This window comes from Neltuma alba, unplaced genomic scaffold (assembly GCF_004799145.2).
Source record: "Neltuma alba isolate B1F8T4 unplaced genomic scaffold, ASM479914v2 tig00003538_pilon, whole genome shotgun sequence".
Classification (NCBI taxonomy): domain Eukaryota; kingdom Viridiplantae; phylum Streptophyta; class Magnoliopsida; order Fabales; family Fabaceae; genus Neltuma; species Neltuma alba.
In genome coordinates this window covers 9060-24814 of record NW_021633320.1, presented here as the reverse complement: position 1 = coordinate 24814, position 15755 = coordinate 9060, and the positions used below count along the sequence as shown (strand labels likewise).

The 15755-nt window shown below is 37.2% G+C and overlaps 2 protein-coding genes across 2 annotated transcripts; both read right to left on the bottom strand.

Moving 5' to 3' along the window:
• Positions 1 to 3528: 3528 nt before the first annotated feature.
• Positions 3529 to 8503, bottom strand: LOC114741801 (pentatricopeptide repeat-containing protein At4g35850, mitochondrial-like). Its single transcript, XM_028930067.1, is given in 14 exon segments — positions 3529 to 3715; positions 3718 to 3724; positions 3901 to 4002; positions 4089 to 4166; positions 4246 to 4311; positions 4932 to 5025; positions 5335 to 5411; positions 6260 to 6469; positions 6560 to 6677; positions 6771 to 6868; positions 6984 to 7049; positions 7924 to 8086; positions 8183 to 8318; positions 8436 to 8503. Coding segments are annotated over 14 exon segments (1320 nt in total). The 5' UTR covers positions 8461 to 8503; the 3' UTR covers positions 3529 to 3635.
• Positions 8504 to 9485: 982 nt separating this feature from the next.
• LOC114741803 (E3 ubiquitin-protein ligase RGLG2-like) lies at positions 9486 to 14637 on the bottom strand. The gene is made up of 12 exons (XM_028930069.1): positions 14540 to 14637; positions 13594 to 13920; positions 13143 to 13227; positions 12921 to 13061; positions 12700 to 12813; positions 12496 to 12593; positions 12139 to 12218; positions 11954 to 12059; positions 11733 to 11860; positions 11451 to 11634; positions 9995 to 10051; positions 9486 to 9895 (listed from the first exon to the last, which is right to left on the bottom strand). The coding sequence occupies exons 2-12, from the start codon at positions 13867 to 13869 to the stop codon at positions 9815 to 9817; spliced, it is 1350 nt and encodes a 449-aa protein (XP_028785902.1). The 5' UTR covers positions 13870 to 13920; positions 14540 to 14637; the 3' UTR covers positions 9486 to 9814.
• Positions 14638 to 15755: the final 1118 nt, after the last annotated feature.

The following is a 15755-nucleotide window of genomic DNA, read 5'->3' as shown; positions in this document are numbered from 1 at the left end:
GGCAAGAAGGAAAGAAAGAAGGAACCAAATTGCTCAGCCTTGTCCACACAAAGTAGAAGGGAAGAAGAATCTGAACTTACCAAACGCACAAGGAGAAATCGGCGAGAACAAGAAGGAGGAAGATGGGGGTTGCACCAGCTAGCAAGAGCAAACTTTCTAGCACCGCAGCAAAGGAGAAAGAAGAGAATAAAACGGATGGCTCTCCTACTACTGCCACAGAACAATTTCAGCAAAGGAAGGGGGAGACCACTTGCGCAACAGAGCAAGAAAGAAACGAAAACGCAGCCACCAGACATCAAAGCAAGGACCTTGAGTGCAGAGGAAGACGGCGGTGGAGCACGGCGACGGCAGGCAAGGATGGAAGTGGAGGACGACTTGAGTTTTCACGTTCAGAATCGAGAAGCTACCTTCGGGCGCCGTTCCCTCTTCCTTTCCTCTCGTCTTTGTCTGGAATGGGAAAAATACACGGGAAGGGAGGGGGGAGTTCTCTCAAGTTAATTTTTTGGGAAAATACCCAAAAAAATAATATTGAATTTAACATTTCAAATCAGGAATTACTATAAAAATATATTGTCATTTCTTTTTGAATGTAGTCATTTTCTTTATAAGTGTAGTAATTAATACTGATTTAAAATTTTAAAATTCAACAATCATTTTTTAGAATATTTCCTTCTTTTTTTTTTTACCCTAATAAGTGCTTTAGGGTAATTTCATATTGCTGTTTGGGGGGACCCTTACTTGGCACCTAGAGGATTCGAATTCAAAAACTAACATCAAACAACGCGGGTGTTTGGATAGAAACCAAATCATAGTTTTAAAAAAATGTTTTTACGATTTACGAAGTAAATATGTAGAGAAATTTGTCTCATTTTGTGAAAAAGTGCTTTTTAGAAGACTTTTAAGGATTGTCAAACCCCCCAACAAGTAATTTCTACTAAATACCAATCCCACCAAGCCCTTTGTTAAACACTTCACAGCCAATAATTAAATATTTGTTAAGAATCATATGGTAATTTTTAGAACCACACACATCGATATACTTTTTTCTGGTACAAAATCGATATAATAAATCTTTTTGCTACAACACAAATCATTTTTTTTTAGTACAACAAATCCATGTACATTTTTTTTTTGGTACAAAAAAATTTTAGGTAAAGGTTCAAGCTAATAACCCAGGCAAATGCTTGAATGGCTCCTCCTAGGTGATATCAATGATGACAGGGCGAGCAAATAAATTTAATGAAGGCAAGCCTGTGCCTTGTCCCCCCTTACAGCATTTAGCCTATACACCCATACACGAGACGGATAGACAAAAGAAACTACTTGATTTTGTAACTACGGATGGAAGATGGAACTGGTAGGAATTCTCTGAACACCTCCCGCAAGATATCCTATGCCAAATTTCAGAGATGCGCCCCTCGAACCCAACGGAGGGAAAAGACAGCTGCTAGCCTTGACTTAGCCTACCAATTGGTTATGGAGAATGAATGGGATGAAGAAAATCCAATTTGGAAATTAGCATGGAAATGGCCAAGAATACAGAGAGTAAGATCTTTCCTCTGGTTAGCTTTAAGTAACAAGCTCCTAACTAATGCTAAACGTTACTGACAACACATGACCCATAGCACCCAATGTGAATCATGCGGGCACGGAGTCGAAGACTTAGACCATGTCTTAAGGAGCTGTCATTGGGCTCAGGTCTGCTGGAGCCTTGTAATCCCCTTGCGTCACCTTTCGTGTTTTCTAAGTATACCCTTTGGAAGATGGTTGCAGAAGAATCTGGACACGAGTAAGAACAACCTGAATTGGTGTGTGAGGTTTGGTCTTCTCTGCTGGAAACTCTGGAATGCCCGCAATGGAAGACTTTTCAATCATGAAGTGACCCAGCCTCCAAGACTAGTTAATGAAGTTTTTTCTTTGACTGATCAAATTATAAGATTTGCTGAGTTTCGTAAACAGCTCATTATGTAATCTCTTGATAGTTTCTTACTTTTTCTAAAGTTCCCTCTGTAAGTTTGTTGCTATTATTTTTCAATAAATTCCTTTTCACTCAAAAAAAATGATGAGCAGGGCAAACCTATATTATACCATCAGGCGTTGACCTAAACACCCCCATTCTAGGATACATAATTACGCATATAATTGTTCCATTTTATTCGGCCTAACTTGAGCCTTTGAAAGTTTCTAGGTCCAAAACTTTAGACGATTTGGATCAATCAAACCTTTCCCAATCATCTAAAAACAATTAATTTATATTATAAAAAAATTTCCGTAGATTTATTTAGCTTTCTACTAATTTTTCCATAAAAGGAAACTAAACAAAAAGATAGCTAAAAGTCATTGTCAATAACCTGACTAATACCAATTGATGGATACCTAAATGGAATAAAAAATTCTACCTCAAAAGTTAAATATTGAGATGAAAGAACTAACTCGACTAAATATCAGGTTGGCAGAGCATTCTATTCTGTTCAACGTTACCCTATGCCATCCTCTTGTGACTTGTGGTAGAACTTGCCAAGGTTGTCCCATTCATCCTCGCAACTCGCCGGGTCCTTGGGAAAATACAAATTGTCCATTGTATCCGATACAAGTGCCACACTTCTCCTCTATTGTAGGGGAAATGAGGCCCCGAGGGCAACAAGAAATTCGGTTTTCTCGTCGTCAGTCAGCGGTTACCCAACCGACTAACAAATGAGAAAATAATCGAATATAGATCACAAAGAATTGGCGGTTACTCTCAGTACAACAGACACTTTATAAAGATTAAGTGCTTGATGATAATAGCAGGATGAGTGTTCTATTGCTCTCCATAATTTGTTCCCCCAGCTACACATTTTTTCCGTCAAAATCCTAAGATTACAGGAGGCTTTGAATTCTATTAGTTAAAAACTACTCTTTCAGTTCCAAATATAAACCCTTATACTATTTAGGACCGGAGGAGTATTACTACTAAATTATGATCTAATAATATTACATAAGAAGCTACACATTCGTTTTAAAAATATAACAATCACAATCTGGTAGTTGATATTTTCCAAGGCAAAAATGCACATTTCGCGCTTTAACTTGACACACCACATTTCAGTACAATCTCTGAATTCTTACTTCCACAATTTACACCATTAGAGTGAGGACTTCAATCAATGTGCGGATGAGAAAGGAGAGGTTCAAGTACCATGCCCTCTACCCAATCCACAAGCCATTTTTCTCTCTGACCCAATTACAAATATCTATTCCGTCACAACAGTTTGGCCTCTAATATTCCCCTGTTTCGCCGAGTTCTAATATTACGTTATCGGATACATATCGCCTGCAAAAATTTAGATTCAAATTGAAAATGTAATATACAAAACTCACGCTACCTAATCTCCACCATCAAATGATGAAACAGTTACTACATGTTAAGAAAGAGTCTCCGAATAATATTAGGAGGAAATGAACACCGAAAACAGCGCCTACATTCATTTAAAAAGTTAGCGTCCCACCTGGCGCAAACCGATCCAAGCCCCACACTAACTCAAGCATCAATTTGATTAATCATTTTCCATTTCTGGATTCTCTCGTCAAATACCATGTCCAGAAACATCTAGCAGAACTCATTACAACCAAGGAGGTGTTGAAATCTATCCAACTTATGTTCTCGGACCAAATCTTGCGCGAAGGTTGTCACAAGTTCTAGACACCAATAGAAGTCTGGGGTCGTCTTCAGGATCTCACGTTCCTGCAATTCCAAAAATTAAAGATTCAGTTTACATGTAAGATGGCTAATCAGCTACTATACCCAACCGAGATAGAATTACACAATTCTACGTAGCAAGAACAAAAATGAATTCACAAACATCAAGAAATTTTGAAAGCACATAGAAAATTGAATCAGTATTGAGGCCACAAGCTCACTTTTAACCCCTGGTAATAGGCTTCCACGGCAGGGAATGAAGGGACCATTTTACGAGCATGCATCAGGTCCCATATGTAGTTAGCAGTGGTATATCCCCCAGTCTGCAATTCAAGAAAAAATCACCCAAATAAACGTGCAGCAAATATAATAGACTTCCTCCAAAGCCCAACAAAACAAGTAAGAGTACCTTTTCACCAGCAGCTAAAAGCAGGAGATCACTTCCCATCTTGGGACTCAAGAAAAAGTTCCTTGAAACCATATTTACCTACATATGATGGATTAATAGTCAGCTAATATTCCAAATAATTTGCGTTGATAGAATGACTTAAGTTAGAGCAACGTACCAGCGTGTCTTGAGCAATTTGCATTCCCTTTGGAGTGTGTCCAACCATCGCACCCTCTGCAAGTGTCTGCACCAATGATGGTTTGCATCAATCAATATGCCTTTTTAGCAAATCATGGCCCAAAAAAAAAAGCGCACTGATTTAACAGAAACTGACTTCAAAAAGAAATTAAAGCCTACAACAGCCAAAATTGCACTTACCAAGAGTACACACTAAAAATCTCGGCAAAATATACCACAAATGGAAATTGAACACTAGATAGCGGGGAAGACAAGTAGCAAGTAGAGATTGGCTGCCTCCCTTGCTATATAACACTACCTATTGCTACAAATATGCACGTAATAGAAAGAATAGAACTTGCAGATCATATCACCTCAACTAAAGCAGACAGAAACCTGCTTATATAACTAACAGCATTGTGCAGCTATGCAGTATATATCAGATGAATATGCTAAACATCAAGTTCTCTCAAACAAAGAATGATATATTGATATTTGCTCCCTAACCACTGCCTAGCAGAGAGCACATGGAAATAACGGGGAAATAGCAGCTACTGCAAAGTAGACAGATTAACTACGCAGAGAAGACCCTACATATTCAGGACCAAAGACAATATAAGATGTATCAGAGTTCATGAAAAGACTATCCTGTCCCATGGTAGATCCAAGGGTCAAATCCAAACTCACCACATACAGCTCTGCAGCAGGAGGCTTTCCTGATTTCATGTAGTCTTCGAATGTTTGAAGACCACGATCAAGGTCTCCTGCATGTAAATAGCACCTGTATAAAATCAATAATCAGAGATAAACTGCATTATATAATAATAGAATTGACAAACATATACCAGGGGAATAAAAGAACAGCAAGGTGAAAGGCCTGCCACATGATTAGTATTGGCTCTAGAGCATATTTAAGTGTTGGAAGTCTAAAAGAACCCTTCCACATTATTAATATTGATATTGGCTCCAGAGCATCCATTCTCAAGTGGTTCAAATGATTAGCGCATGAAAATTAACATGAGCTGCCACACTGCTTTAATTAATTGACAAACGAATGCAAAGATGGAGTTAATAATCAAGAAATACTCACCTAATTACTTGCATGACAATATAGGTATCAGGAATTTTTCCTTCCTTTTTTAGCATCTCTAAAAGAGTATCTGTCAGCTGCCACAATCAAATATAAAGATTTGAAATTTTACAAATATGAGATTCTGAAATAAAGATACGTAATTCTTTTTAAGCAATATGAATATGAATATCAAATAAATAAATAAAACTCAAGTCATGCAGGAACAGGCAGATAAAGTCCAAAGTGAACCAGATGAAGCAATTGTGCTTGATTATCAAAGGTTCTACAAGTCTCATTTTTTAAGACTACTAACTCTTTTCCTTGGAGCCAACCAGTCTACTAACTCTTATTCAATAAACATCGTGATATGACAAAAGCAACGCAATGATGCAGCATATTCACGCCATATAACCAAAGCAATGGCCAATTCATCAATGGATTCTCAGCTCATTATGGGATGGGTAACAGTGATAGGTCATGTTCCAGTAGAATTCACACTTCATAGTAGTAAGCTAACCACCAATTGGAATCCCTAACTCAGTTGCCTCTCTTCTGTTAACTTACCCAGTGTCCAACACATGCATGCCAAACCATGAGAAATGACTTCCTTTAATAAGATGTACCATATGCGCATTTTTGGGATGTAACAAACAAAACCAGAGTAGCATTACCCTGATTTCCATTGCTGCTAGTTACCAAGATTTCAGGAGTATTTGGATGGAATCAAAACCATGGTTTCAAAAGTGTTTTTACGGTTTACAAAGTAAATATGTGGAGGAGTTTGCCTTGTTTTGCGAAAAAATGCTTCTGAGAAGCACTTTTCGAGGGTTGCCAAACACCCCTCATGTTGTGCACAGAACTAAGGCAATGAGAGACAGAAGATAGAGCAAGAACTATACATCTGTTCGATAAAAATAGCACACACAAACACAATGACTTGTACCTCAACATTTTTTAGATCAGCAGAAGCATGAAACGCAGTATGATATGCAGTTAATTGTCTAGCCAAAAATCCAGCACGTCTATGAACATATTCTGCTGTTGGCAAGTTGTACAACTCCTCATCTGAAACACCCATCATAACATTCTCAGCACTGGCGCTGTCACTTTCAACTGAAGACCACATCTTTGATCGCTCCACAAACTCAACCACCTTTTTAATGCAATTATAACTACAAGATTAAGAATTTCTGAAGAACTTGAACATCAATACATAGCAGCAAAGAGAAAAGATTCACGTTACTTTTGTGGCAAAATCATCTGTCACAGGTGTCTTGTTCTTGTGTGCAGCTATAAGCCCAGCATAGCAAAATTTGTTTAATCCAAGACCCGCTGCAGTCATATCACGGACAATTGCATACCTGGATCAATAAGAATTGACATTGTATTTGTTAATACCCCATGGAATTTCAAAAGAAGAATATACATGGTAGGCTGCCAGGCTGTTAACATACACTCGATCTAATCGGCCATCAGCTGCACAAGCATGTAGCAAGCAGATGTAGGTTTGCACATTGGGTTTTACTTCCATGTGCTTCATCTCCTCCAAAATCTTCATTCATAAGGGGTAAACAAGAAAAATTATACATCAAGAGACAAGAGACTAATAACCCCTTCTAATGTTGCACAATTCTAAGGCATGTCAACAAGTTGACAGGGGCTCATACCTGTATAGCCTTATCAGAGTTCTTGCATTTCCCACAAGTTGAAATGAGAAAGTTGTATAAAGTAACCTATGACATCCATTTTACACACGTCATAGACATAATTTTGAGACCCTAAAAGGGAGTTTATATAATTAACAGGCAACAAGTTTTGCAGGGCACACGGCATTCATTTGACAGGAACCAAGTGATTCATGAGAAAACAAAAGAAACAATTATATTGCTCAACTCACAAAAAAGGAATAGAGTGACTTCGTATGGGAGTTGAAAAGCTGATTGGCAATGCAGTGCAACCATGAAAACACTCATGGGCATCGTTGCTACAATTTAATTCACAAATGCCTACCTTTGGCATCGCCAAAAGTGGTTCTGCTCTCAACTCAAGTCACATTTCTTTTTAATTGAAGTTGCCTCACCAAAATAATCAAACTATCTTCCAATCCATGCAAACAAGAAAGTATAAAGAATAACAAAACATGCGTAGCTAAATGGTCGTTCAAAATACATAAACTTAATAAAAAAAGACAAATCATAAAGGAAACAATAGATTTGCATATCCACAAGCTATTTTAATTGGGAGAGGGCAGTTATCCTAGCGCGGTCAAAATGTTTAGGTTTACAATAGAAAGTTGTTAGACATACTTTGCCAGGCATAGCGCAGAAGTATTCAGAATATCAATATATCCAGTTTATATCACTCATGTCGTTCAAAAATCACAAAAATTACGAGTAAACGTCAAGCAACCAAATTGGCTCCTTCCTATCGTGGATTAAAGAGAACTAAGTATCCAGTTTTTAGCAAAAAATTCGAATGCTTAGGAGTTGGTCCAAAGAAAGGCTACCGATTACATCATTTAAAGCCAGTTAGATGGCAGGAACCAAAAATAAGAGCGCAAGCAAACACATGGAGAAAGAGCAGAAGACATAGATTTCAGTTACATACATCAGGGGTCAAACCCATGACTTTCATTTGATCCCTGAAGAAGAAAGCGTCTTGCAAACGAGAGCCTTTCATGGTTCCAACAATGAACGAATGGAAAGTGTCCCGAGAAGGCTGCACTCCATCAAGCATCATATCATCATACACATCCCTCAACAAGAAATGCCTATTAAAGAATTGAATACACAGTGAACCAGATATAGAAATTGGAAGCGTGAAGGCTTTCGATTAAGTGAAGCTCTGAAAGATAAAAACAGAGGACCTTCTTTGAGCTGTAATAGAGCCCACCACAGTATTATACTCGGAAACATTATTCGCATAATTTCTTTTAGAGTATTCTTCGGTGGAAGCAGCAAAGTATCGGCGTCCGACGACCCGGCCCAGTGATCTTTGGTGGCCTGAAAAAACAAGACAGGCACAAGCTCAGATATGCGTATCGACGAATCCGTAATGTGTGGCTGATCTTCTTCCAGTCACATCTCTGTGTAGAAATGAATGGAGAGGAGGTGGAGTACCGATGATGGAGCGAAAAAGCTTCATGGTCGGGGAGCAATAGAAGAGTCCTGGCTCTCTGCTTGGCGTGTCCCCCGAACGGAGTAAAACCCTGAGATTCTTGATGTCTTTTCCGGTCGAAACTTCGAATGGTTTGTTGGGCTCATAATTGCTCGGGAAACTTTTCCCATAAGCCCAATGATTGGGCCTGTGACCCATGTAGCATTTTAAGACTTTTCTCCCACAAAACAAAGCTTACTAGCTTAGAAATTAGAATCGGATCATCCTAATTTTATTTTTATTTTTATTATTATTATTTTTTTTTTGGTGAAGATTATTATTATTATTATCATTAACTTTTATGTCTGAGGGTTTCGACTCCTCGTGTTGAACTTCGTGTATATGTACCTTTTTTTCCCCTTTTTTAAATAACTCCCTCATTCTTTAGTAGTAGTAGTTAATTTGAGCACAGTCGGTTATCCTTTGTAGAGATATTTTTTTTTGAGTTCGACCTCAACATACTTCTCAAAGAAAATTAAATTATTTCCCTTCAACTCAACCATAAATAGGCTTCATTTAACAGAATAGTCAAATCCATTTTTTTGTGATCATTATAACCAATTCTCCATTTTATTCTAAAAGTGAGAACAGATGCAGAAGCCTAGGAATTGCTGCCCCCAAGACTTCGTTAATCATTTGAACGCGTAGTACATCTGTGTTTTGATTCAAAGGGCAGAAAATCCACGTGCCCAGAAGCAAAAGCACAAAAATAAATATTTGATATTTTCTGTAACTGAGCTTGGTGTTATTGTAATGCAAGGCCGCCGCGGCAAGATGGGGAAAGACGTGTGAGCGGTGAAACAGTGGAAGGGAGCCCCACGACCACAACAGGGGGCATGGCCTTCCACTTGCCACATAATCAATAAGCTGTCAGGCGCAAAGCGCGTATGAGTCAAGTCCGAAAGACCAACTGATTTCCCCCATCTATTTCCCATTCGACCAGTTCATTTCAGTGTTTCATCCTATCAAATTGCCATTTTCTTCTAGAATACAATAAAATACGCTGCTGTACAAGATTGCAACTTCCACTTTTGATCCCTAAGAACCAATATTCAAATGCATCGACAACAAGTCTTATCTTGCTAGATAAAATCGATTGCATGAATCAAGCAATAAAATATGCTGCTGTACAAGATTGTAACTTCCACTTTTGATCCCTAGGAACTGATATTCGAACAACGACAAGTCTTATCTTGCTAGATCAAATTGACTACATTAACCAGTAATCACACAACACAACTACGTTCCATGAACAACCAAATCAAATAATAAAAAATGAATATCTAAAAAGAATACAAAGAATTTTGGGTAACACGATTGAGCCCAAGGCCTAGATCCGCCTTTAGTAAAGCTTTATTCGGGTACTGATAGGGCTCCTACAGATGGGGCACGTTTGAAGATCTGATCCACATTCACAACACGTCTGCCAAACAAGACATAAAACATAAGGGGTCAAATGCCATTCTCTTCATCTGGTTCTAATCATTCTCCAGTATGAGAAGACATTGATAACTGTTTTTACCTGATGACCGCATCCAAAGGCCATGTCCTTTGGGTTGCTCAGACATATGGGACAAAGCTGCACAAGACCAGTTCAATGTGTTCAGTTGCAAAGCCCTTGAATAATACTCCATCATTAAATACCACATTTTCAACATTATTGAAAATTAACAGCAACGGAAATTTCAGATTTAGTCGCATCCACAAATATAAAACCAACACGCAACACAAAAAGGAACGGGGCTGGGATGATGTAAAATTAATTATACAAAGAAAACACGAGATATTGATTTAGCACGCTAGTTCCACTAGATGGCAACTATAACAGGCCATTTGGTTTGAGGGATGTTACTCCCCTCCCCTCATTTGGTTAAACACTTGAGGGAAGTGGGAGGATTTGGAAGGAAGGGCTTGCTATGACCGAATTGACCTCAATGATTTCTGAGCTTCCGATATTGCCCTTATATGCAATTAGAGAACTCGTGCCTCTCTGCACAGCCTTCTTCAATTCTTCATCAATGCTACTCCAGACCGTGTTTCTCATGTCCAGCTTCCTAAATTGTTGATATTTTGTTGGATGCTACATGCTTATACATGGTTTATATTAATACTTTGCTTTATATGTCTTGTAGTTTCTCAAATACACCTTCAATAACATTGTACTCCTCCGGTCCTTAATATAAGACCCATTTAACTAATTTGATTAGATTAAGGAAGTTAGGTAAATTAGTTAATTATAAAAAAAAGTGACACTTTTCCTAAAATACCATAATCATCTTTCTTAATACCCCAACTCCCTCTTCTACTTGATTATGGTTGAGGGAGTATCCATAAGGGTAATTTAGAGAAAATTGATAAATATGATAAATAGATCTTATATTTAGAACCAAAACTAACTCAAGAATTGAGTCCTATATTAAGGACCGGAGGAGTAATTTTTATTTATAATAACTAGTATATGTACACTTGCTTTCTACCAAAAAGAACACATATGTTGCTTTATTAATTTTTTAAATACATTACTAAAACACTTAGAATACGTCACAATAAAATTACATATTACTAAACATCTAGAGAGAGAGAGTTTCGATTTGACATGGGTATAATTGTTCATTCAGTATAACAAAGGTGTTACGGCTACAGCCATATCTCATAATCCCCAGTCCAATGACTTTCAATCAACCTTGGACCAACCACTACAAATCTTGCCAAGGCTTCTTGTATCATCAACAGTTGCTGAACTGATTTATGAGCAAAAGAACGTGGCTATATGTAACTAGAGCTGGAAATTAGAGTTGGCTTTTCATGGGCTAAAGCCTAAAGAGCCCTTTTCATGTAAAGGCAATACATAAAAAGCCTTTTAGTATAAAATATAAACACAATTTCAAGTAATTCGTCACAGAATTATCATAAAACATATTTGCTCCAAAAAAACCTGAGCTTTGGACGCATATGATTCCACTTGATGGACTTCGTACCTGATTGTCATAAGTGGAGCTCGAAGCAGGAGGAGCTGTACCCACTGAGATGTTGTCCCGATAAGGGGGAACACTAGGCTCAAAACTAGCAGGATGAGAAGGCTTTGAAGCGCCCAAAGATGCAGAACCATACGTGGGTGGTGGGAGGGGAACTCTCCGAGGAGCATTGTTTCTCTGAATATTGCTGTGGATCAGTGAATGCATATGACCACAAAACTTCTGTCAGAAAATGAAGCCAATAAGCCTAGAGCCAACAGGAACAGAGAGGAGTCAAATACTTACCCCAGCAGATTAAGTTCTAAAGCTGCCTTGTACTGCGAGGGAATCTCCATCAATGCTGCAAGAGCAAACGCTGCCTCTTTTCGTGATGGGGGAATGTTCTTTGACATAATCTCTGTGAAATTCACAAACTAGAGAGGAATAAAAAAGGCAGTAGATCAGATCGCAAAACTAGTAACTTATAGCAAGTCATAAAGATGATCTTCAGTGCCATAATCACTTACCTGAAAGTTATCAAAGGCCCGAGCTGGAATATTATCATCAAACTCCTTCATCATGTCCCATGGCCCATCTCCAACTCCAACCAATATGATTGAAAGGGGAAATTTGCTGTGACATTGTAGGCATATAAGACCACAGATATTTGAATTTGAATAAATAAAAACTAGGGCAGAAATTACATAATCACCTGGCTTCAACAATGGCATCCACAGTCTTCTGCTCCTGTGGACTTAGCTTGCCTTGTTCAAGATCAACACTTCTTGTTACCTGAGGCAAAGTCATTGTGTGTGAGCTCAGTTTACAGCAATAAGAACAATAATAGTTGGTGAATAAACAAAGAAAAATGACAAATAAGTCAGATGGATTTAAACATTATCCTCTTAATTAGTGGAGACCCAGTCTCAAATATGTTGGTTCCCCTTCTCAATAGCTAACTTTTGAGGAAGGGATTCTCACTCTGTTTGGTGCTCATCAGTAACTAAAACTTTGCCCGCCAAAAGAAAGGGAAAAAAAAAATAACGCTGTCTATCCAGGATTATAATACCTGGCCATCTGCAATTATCACCAAAACATGGTATTGGCCACCACTCTGCTCAACAATGGTCATGGCCATTTCAATTACTGGTGCAAATGAAGTAGGACCTGAAATAATAATCACAAGTATTGACAGCTTTAATACTAGATATCTAAATCCATAATAACAAGTAAAACATGTATAACGAGAAAAAGAGAGTTTAAGAAATATAACCAGCAAGTCGAAGCTGAGGAACAATGTCCCTATACCGACTCAACACTTCTTCAAATCCATTACAAAATCTTTCATCTGAATAGAAACTGAAGACGTCTTGATCATGGGTCGATGCTGCCATGACATTACAGAAACACCTTTTATCATCTCTAAACTTCAAATAGAAGTTGATTAAAAAAAAAGTCTGTTACTATAGACTGTATGAACTTTAAGAAAGATACCATCTCCAAATCCAAAACAAGGAATCAAATTATCCTCATCAAATGCTGCCAAGGTCTTGCCAATGATGGATATTGCCTGTTCATAGGGATTTAGATCAGTCCCAATGTGATGCAAGCTTCTTCTGTTAAATGATTGCTTTCCTAGAAGACCAAGAAAAAGATATTTCAATACAACACATTTGATTAATTCCAACTTCAGTTTAAATCACAGCATGACTTAACCTGTCCACTCATTGCTCTTGGTGAAATCGATACCAACAATAAGATTGGAAGACTCAAGGCCTGCACAGGCAAGAGCTTCGGTTACCTGGAACAGAAAATATTCATAAAAACGTGTTTTTATGTTCAGTGAATTTAATTCAATTTATTCGAATGGATATACGTGAAAGAAGAATGAACAGAGTCCTCCAAATTCAATCATATCATATTACTTAGAAAGAACCTTCCGTTCTACCAAATTAAATATACCAATCAGTCAAACAGTAAAATTTTAAGCTCTTCTACAAGACTCATAAGTGCCATAACAAATTGACAAACAATAAAATGATCCTCAGTCGTTTGAGTTGTGCACAATTCAGAAAGGGCGATAAGTGGTGAAGGAAAGTACTACAAATCTAGGCATGTATATAAACAAGTCTCATGCTCAGCTGAAGAAAATCGATGTATTTCTTACCTCCTCCACGGAATTATAATTATCAGCGATCCTAGAGTACATCCTCTCGAACTTGTTCCGGTTGTCGCCAGCCACTCTACCTGTAGCATAAGGTTCATGACCATAGTTTTGTGGAGGAGGGATGTAATATTGCTGCGTAGAATAAGACTGTTGAGGCTCATAAGGCTGACTTCCGTCGTAAGATGATTGAGGATATGAGCTCCACGACGAAGACGAAGTTGAACGATAAGATGAACCTCGCTCCCAACCCTCCTCCTTGGAACTTTTGCCACCCATAAACTCTAAGCCAAGTCTCTTAGAAAAGAAGGTTCCTAACCCGCTTCTCTCCTTCAAGGCACGAAGCAGTAAATCAACCCAACCAATCCGAATCAACAACAAACAAGCAAAAAGAGGATGAATCCCAGACAACGACAGGCCTAATATCAAATGCTTTGAAATGACATATATTAGGGGGTTGAAGCTCTTCCTTTCCAAGCAAATTCTTCAATTGTTCGATGAGCCGACTTCTTAACAAAACCCACCGACTCAAGGAAATAGGCCCCATTAGGTTAGCAGAAAAAGTCGCCAGATGTATCAAAGAAGCCAAGTGCCTCCAAATACAATCAACACACGGCACTTTGGTCTGTCCAAATACTAATACTAGTCTACGTTCAGTTCAACTGGTAAAGGATAAAAATAGATAAAATAGCATACCAATTCCTCCGATAGGCAATTACATATTTTCTACAGAAGCAATAACAGAAAAAGAGTCAGAGCCAGATATAAACATTACTACTAGCGACAGTTTACCACAACTGCACAATTAACCAAAATAAGCATAGAGGAAAAAAATCAGCATTGCATTGCGCAGCATGAGATCAGAACTCTGCTTGCTTGATACAACTCCTCATTTGGGAAGGCGAGATGAAGAAATATCCTAGGCAATCAATTTCCATAGAGAAAATACCTGAACGATGACGATGTTAACGAGAGTAGTCTAGAAATGACGAGAGTCCACGCGCGCCGATCTGCGGAAGAGTATATGCGGCGGTAGATCTGTTGACAATTTAAGATCCGAATTTCAAATGGTTCTTCGAATGAGTAAAAAGGTTCTAGCCAGGGAAAAAAAAAAAAAAAGAACGAGTAAAAGGAAACAACAGAAAAGCGGGACCACTTTTTCCGCCGAAATCAAAAGAGGCCTTCACGACTTCACGTGCACGTTTCCGCCGCCGACGGTCGTACCTCACCTGCTTGCTTGTGTTCATTATTTTAATATTTTAGATTTTAGATGGATTATTTTATTTTCTCAACAGTTTCCCAGAATTTTCTAGAGCTTGTTTTTAAATTTCAATTTTTTAAACCATATTGATCTTATTCTGGCCAAAAAAAAAAAACCATATTGATCTTATTGTTAAAATGTGGTATAGGAAGAATAACTGGGAATGGGAGTCTCATCACAGCAAAACCATGTGCCTGTTGGGCAACGTGATTGAGGAGGAAAAAATAACGGTAACAAGTTAATTTGTAAATTTAAAAGTTATTTATTACAGTTTTTGAGATTTACGAGTCAAAAATTATTTTTTTAAATATAATTATAAAAATATCTAAAACTTACTTATAATTTATTCAAAAACAGCTTTTTAAAATTAAAAGGTATTTTTACCTTTATATTTATGCTTTCCTATATATTTTTTATACTTCCCAATCAGTTCTTAGTTATTAATTTTTAATGTTCTCTTAAATGAAAATGATTTTTAACAGTTTTTATAATATTTTTAATTTTTAATATTATTTTCTATTTTATGTTTGCATAAATCATGTAGAGTATATCATCTAATTAATTATGTAATATTATTGGGTTTAAAAAATTTTCACATTATTATGACTTCTAATTTAAATTATTATATTTTATAAATTCATGTTTTTAATTATTTTTCATTATTTAATAAAAATTATATCTATTTTGGTCATTCTACAAACTAGAATTACTTATTCAATTATAATCCAAATAACTTTTTTTATTTTACAAACTAATTTTTATAAAAATCAATCCAAACATAAATCACATTACTCAATCTCACTTTTATTCAATCTCACTTTTTTAAAAGTCAGTTTGAGAATAATTATTTTTTCTACTGTTAACCCAAATAGACCATATATATAGAGTATATACGATAATAAGT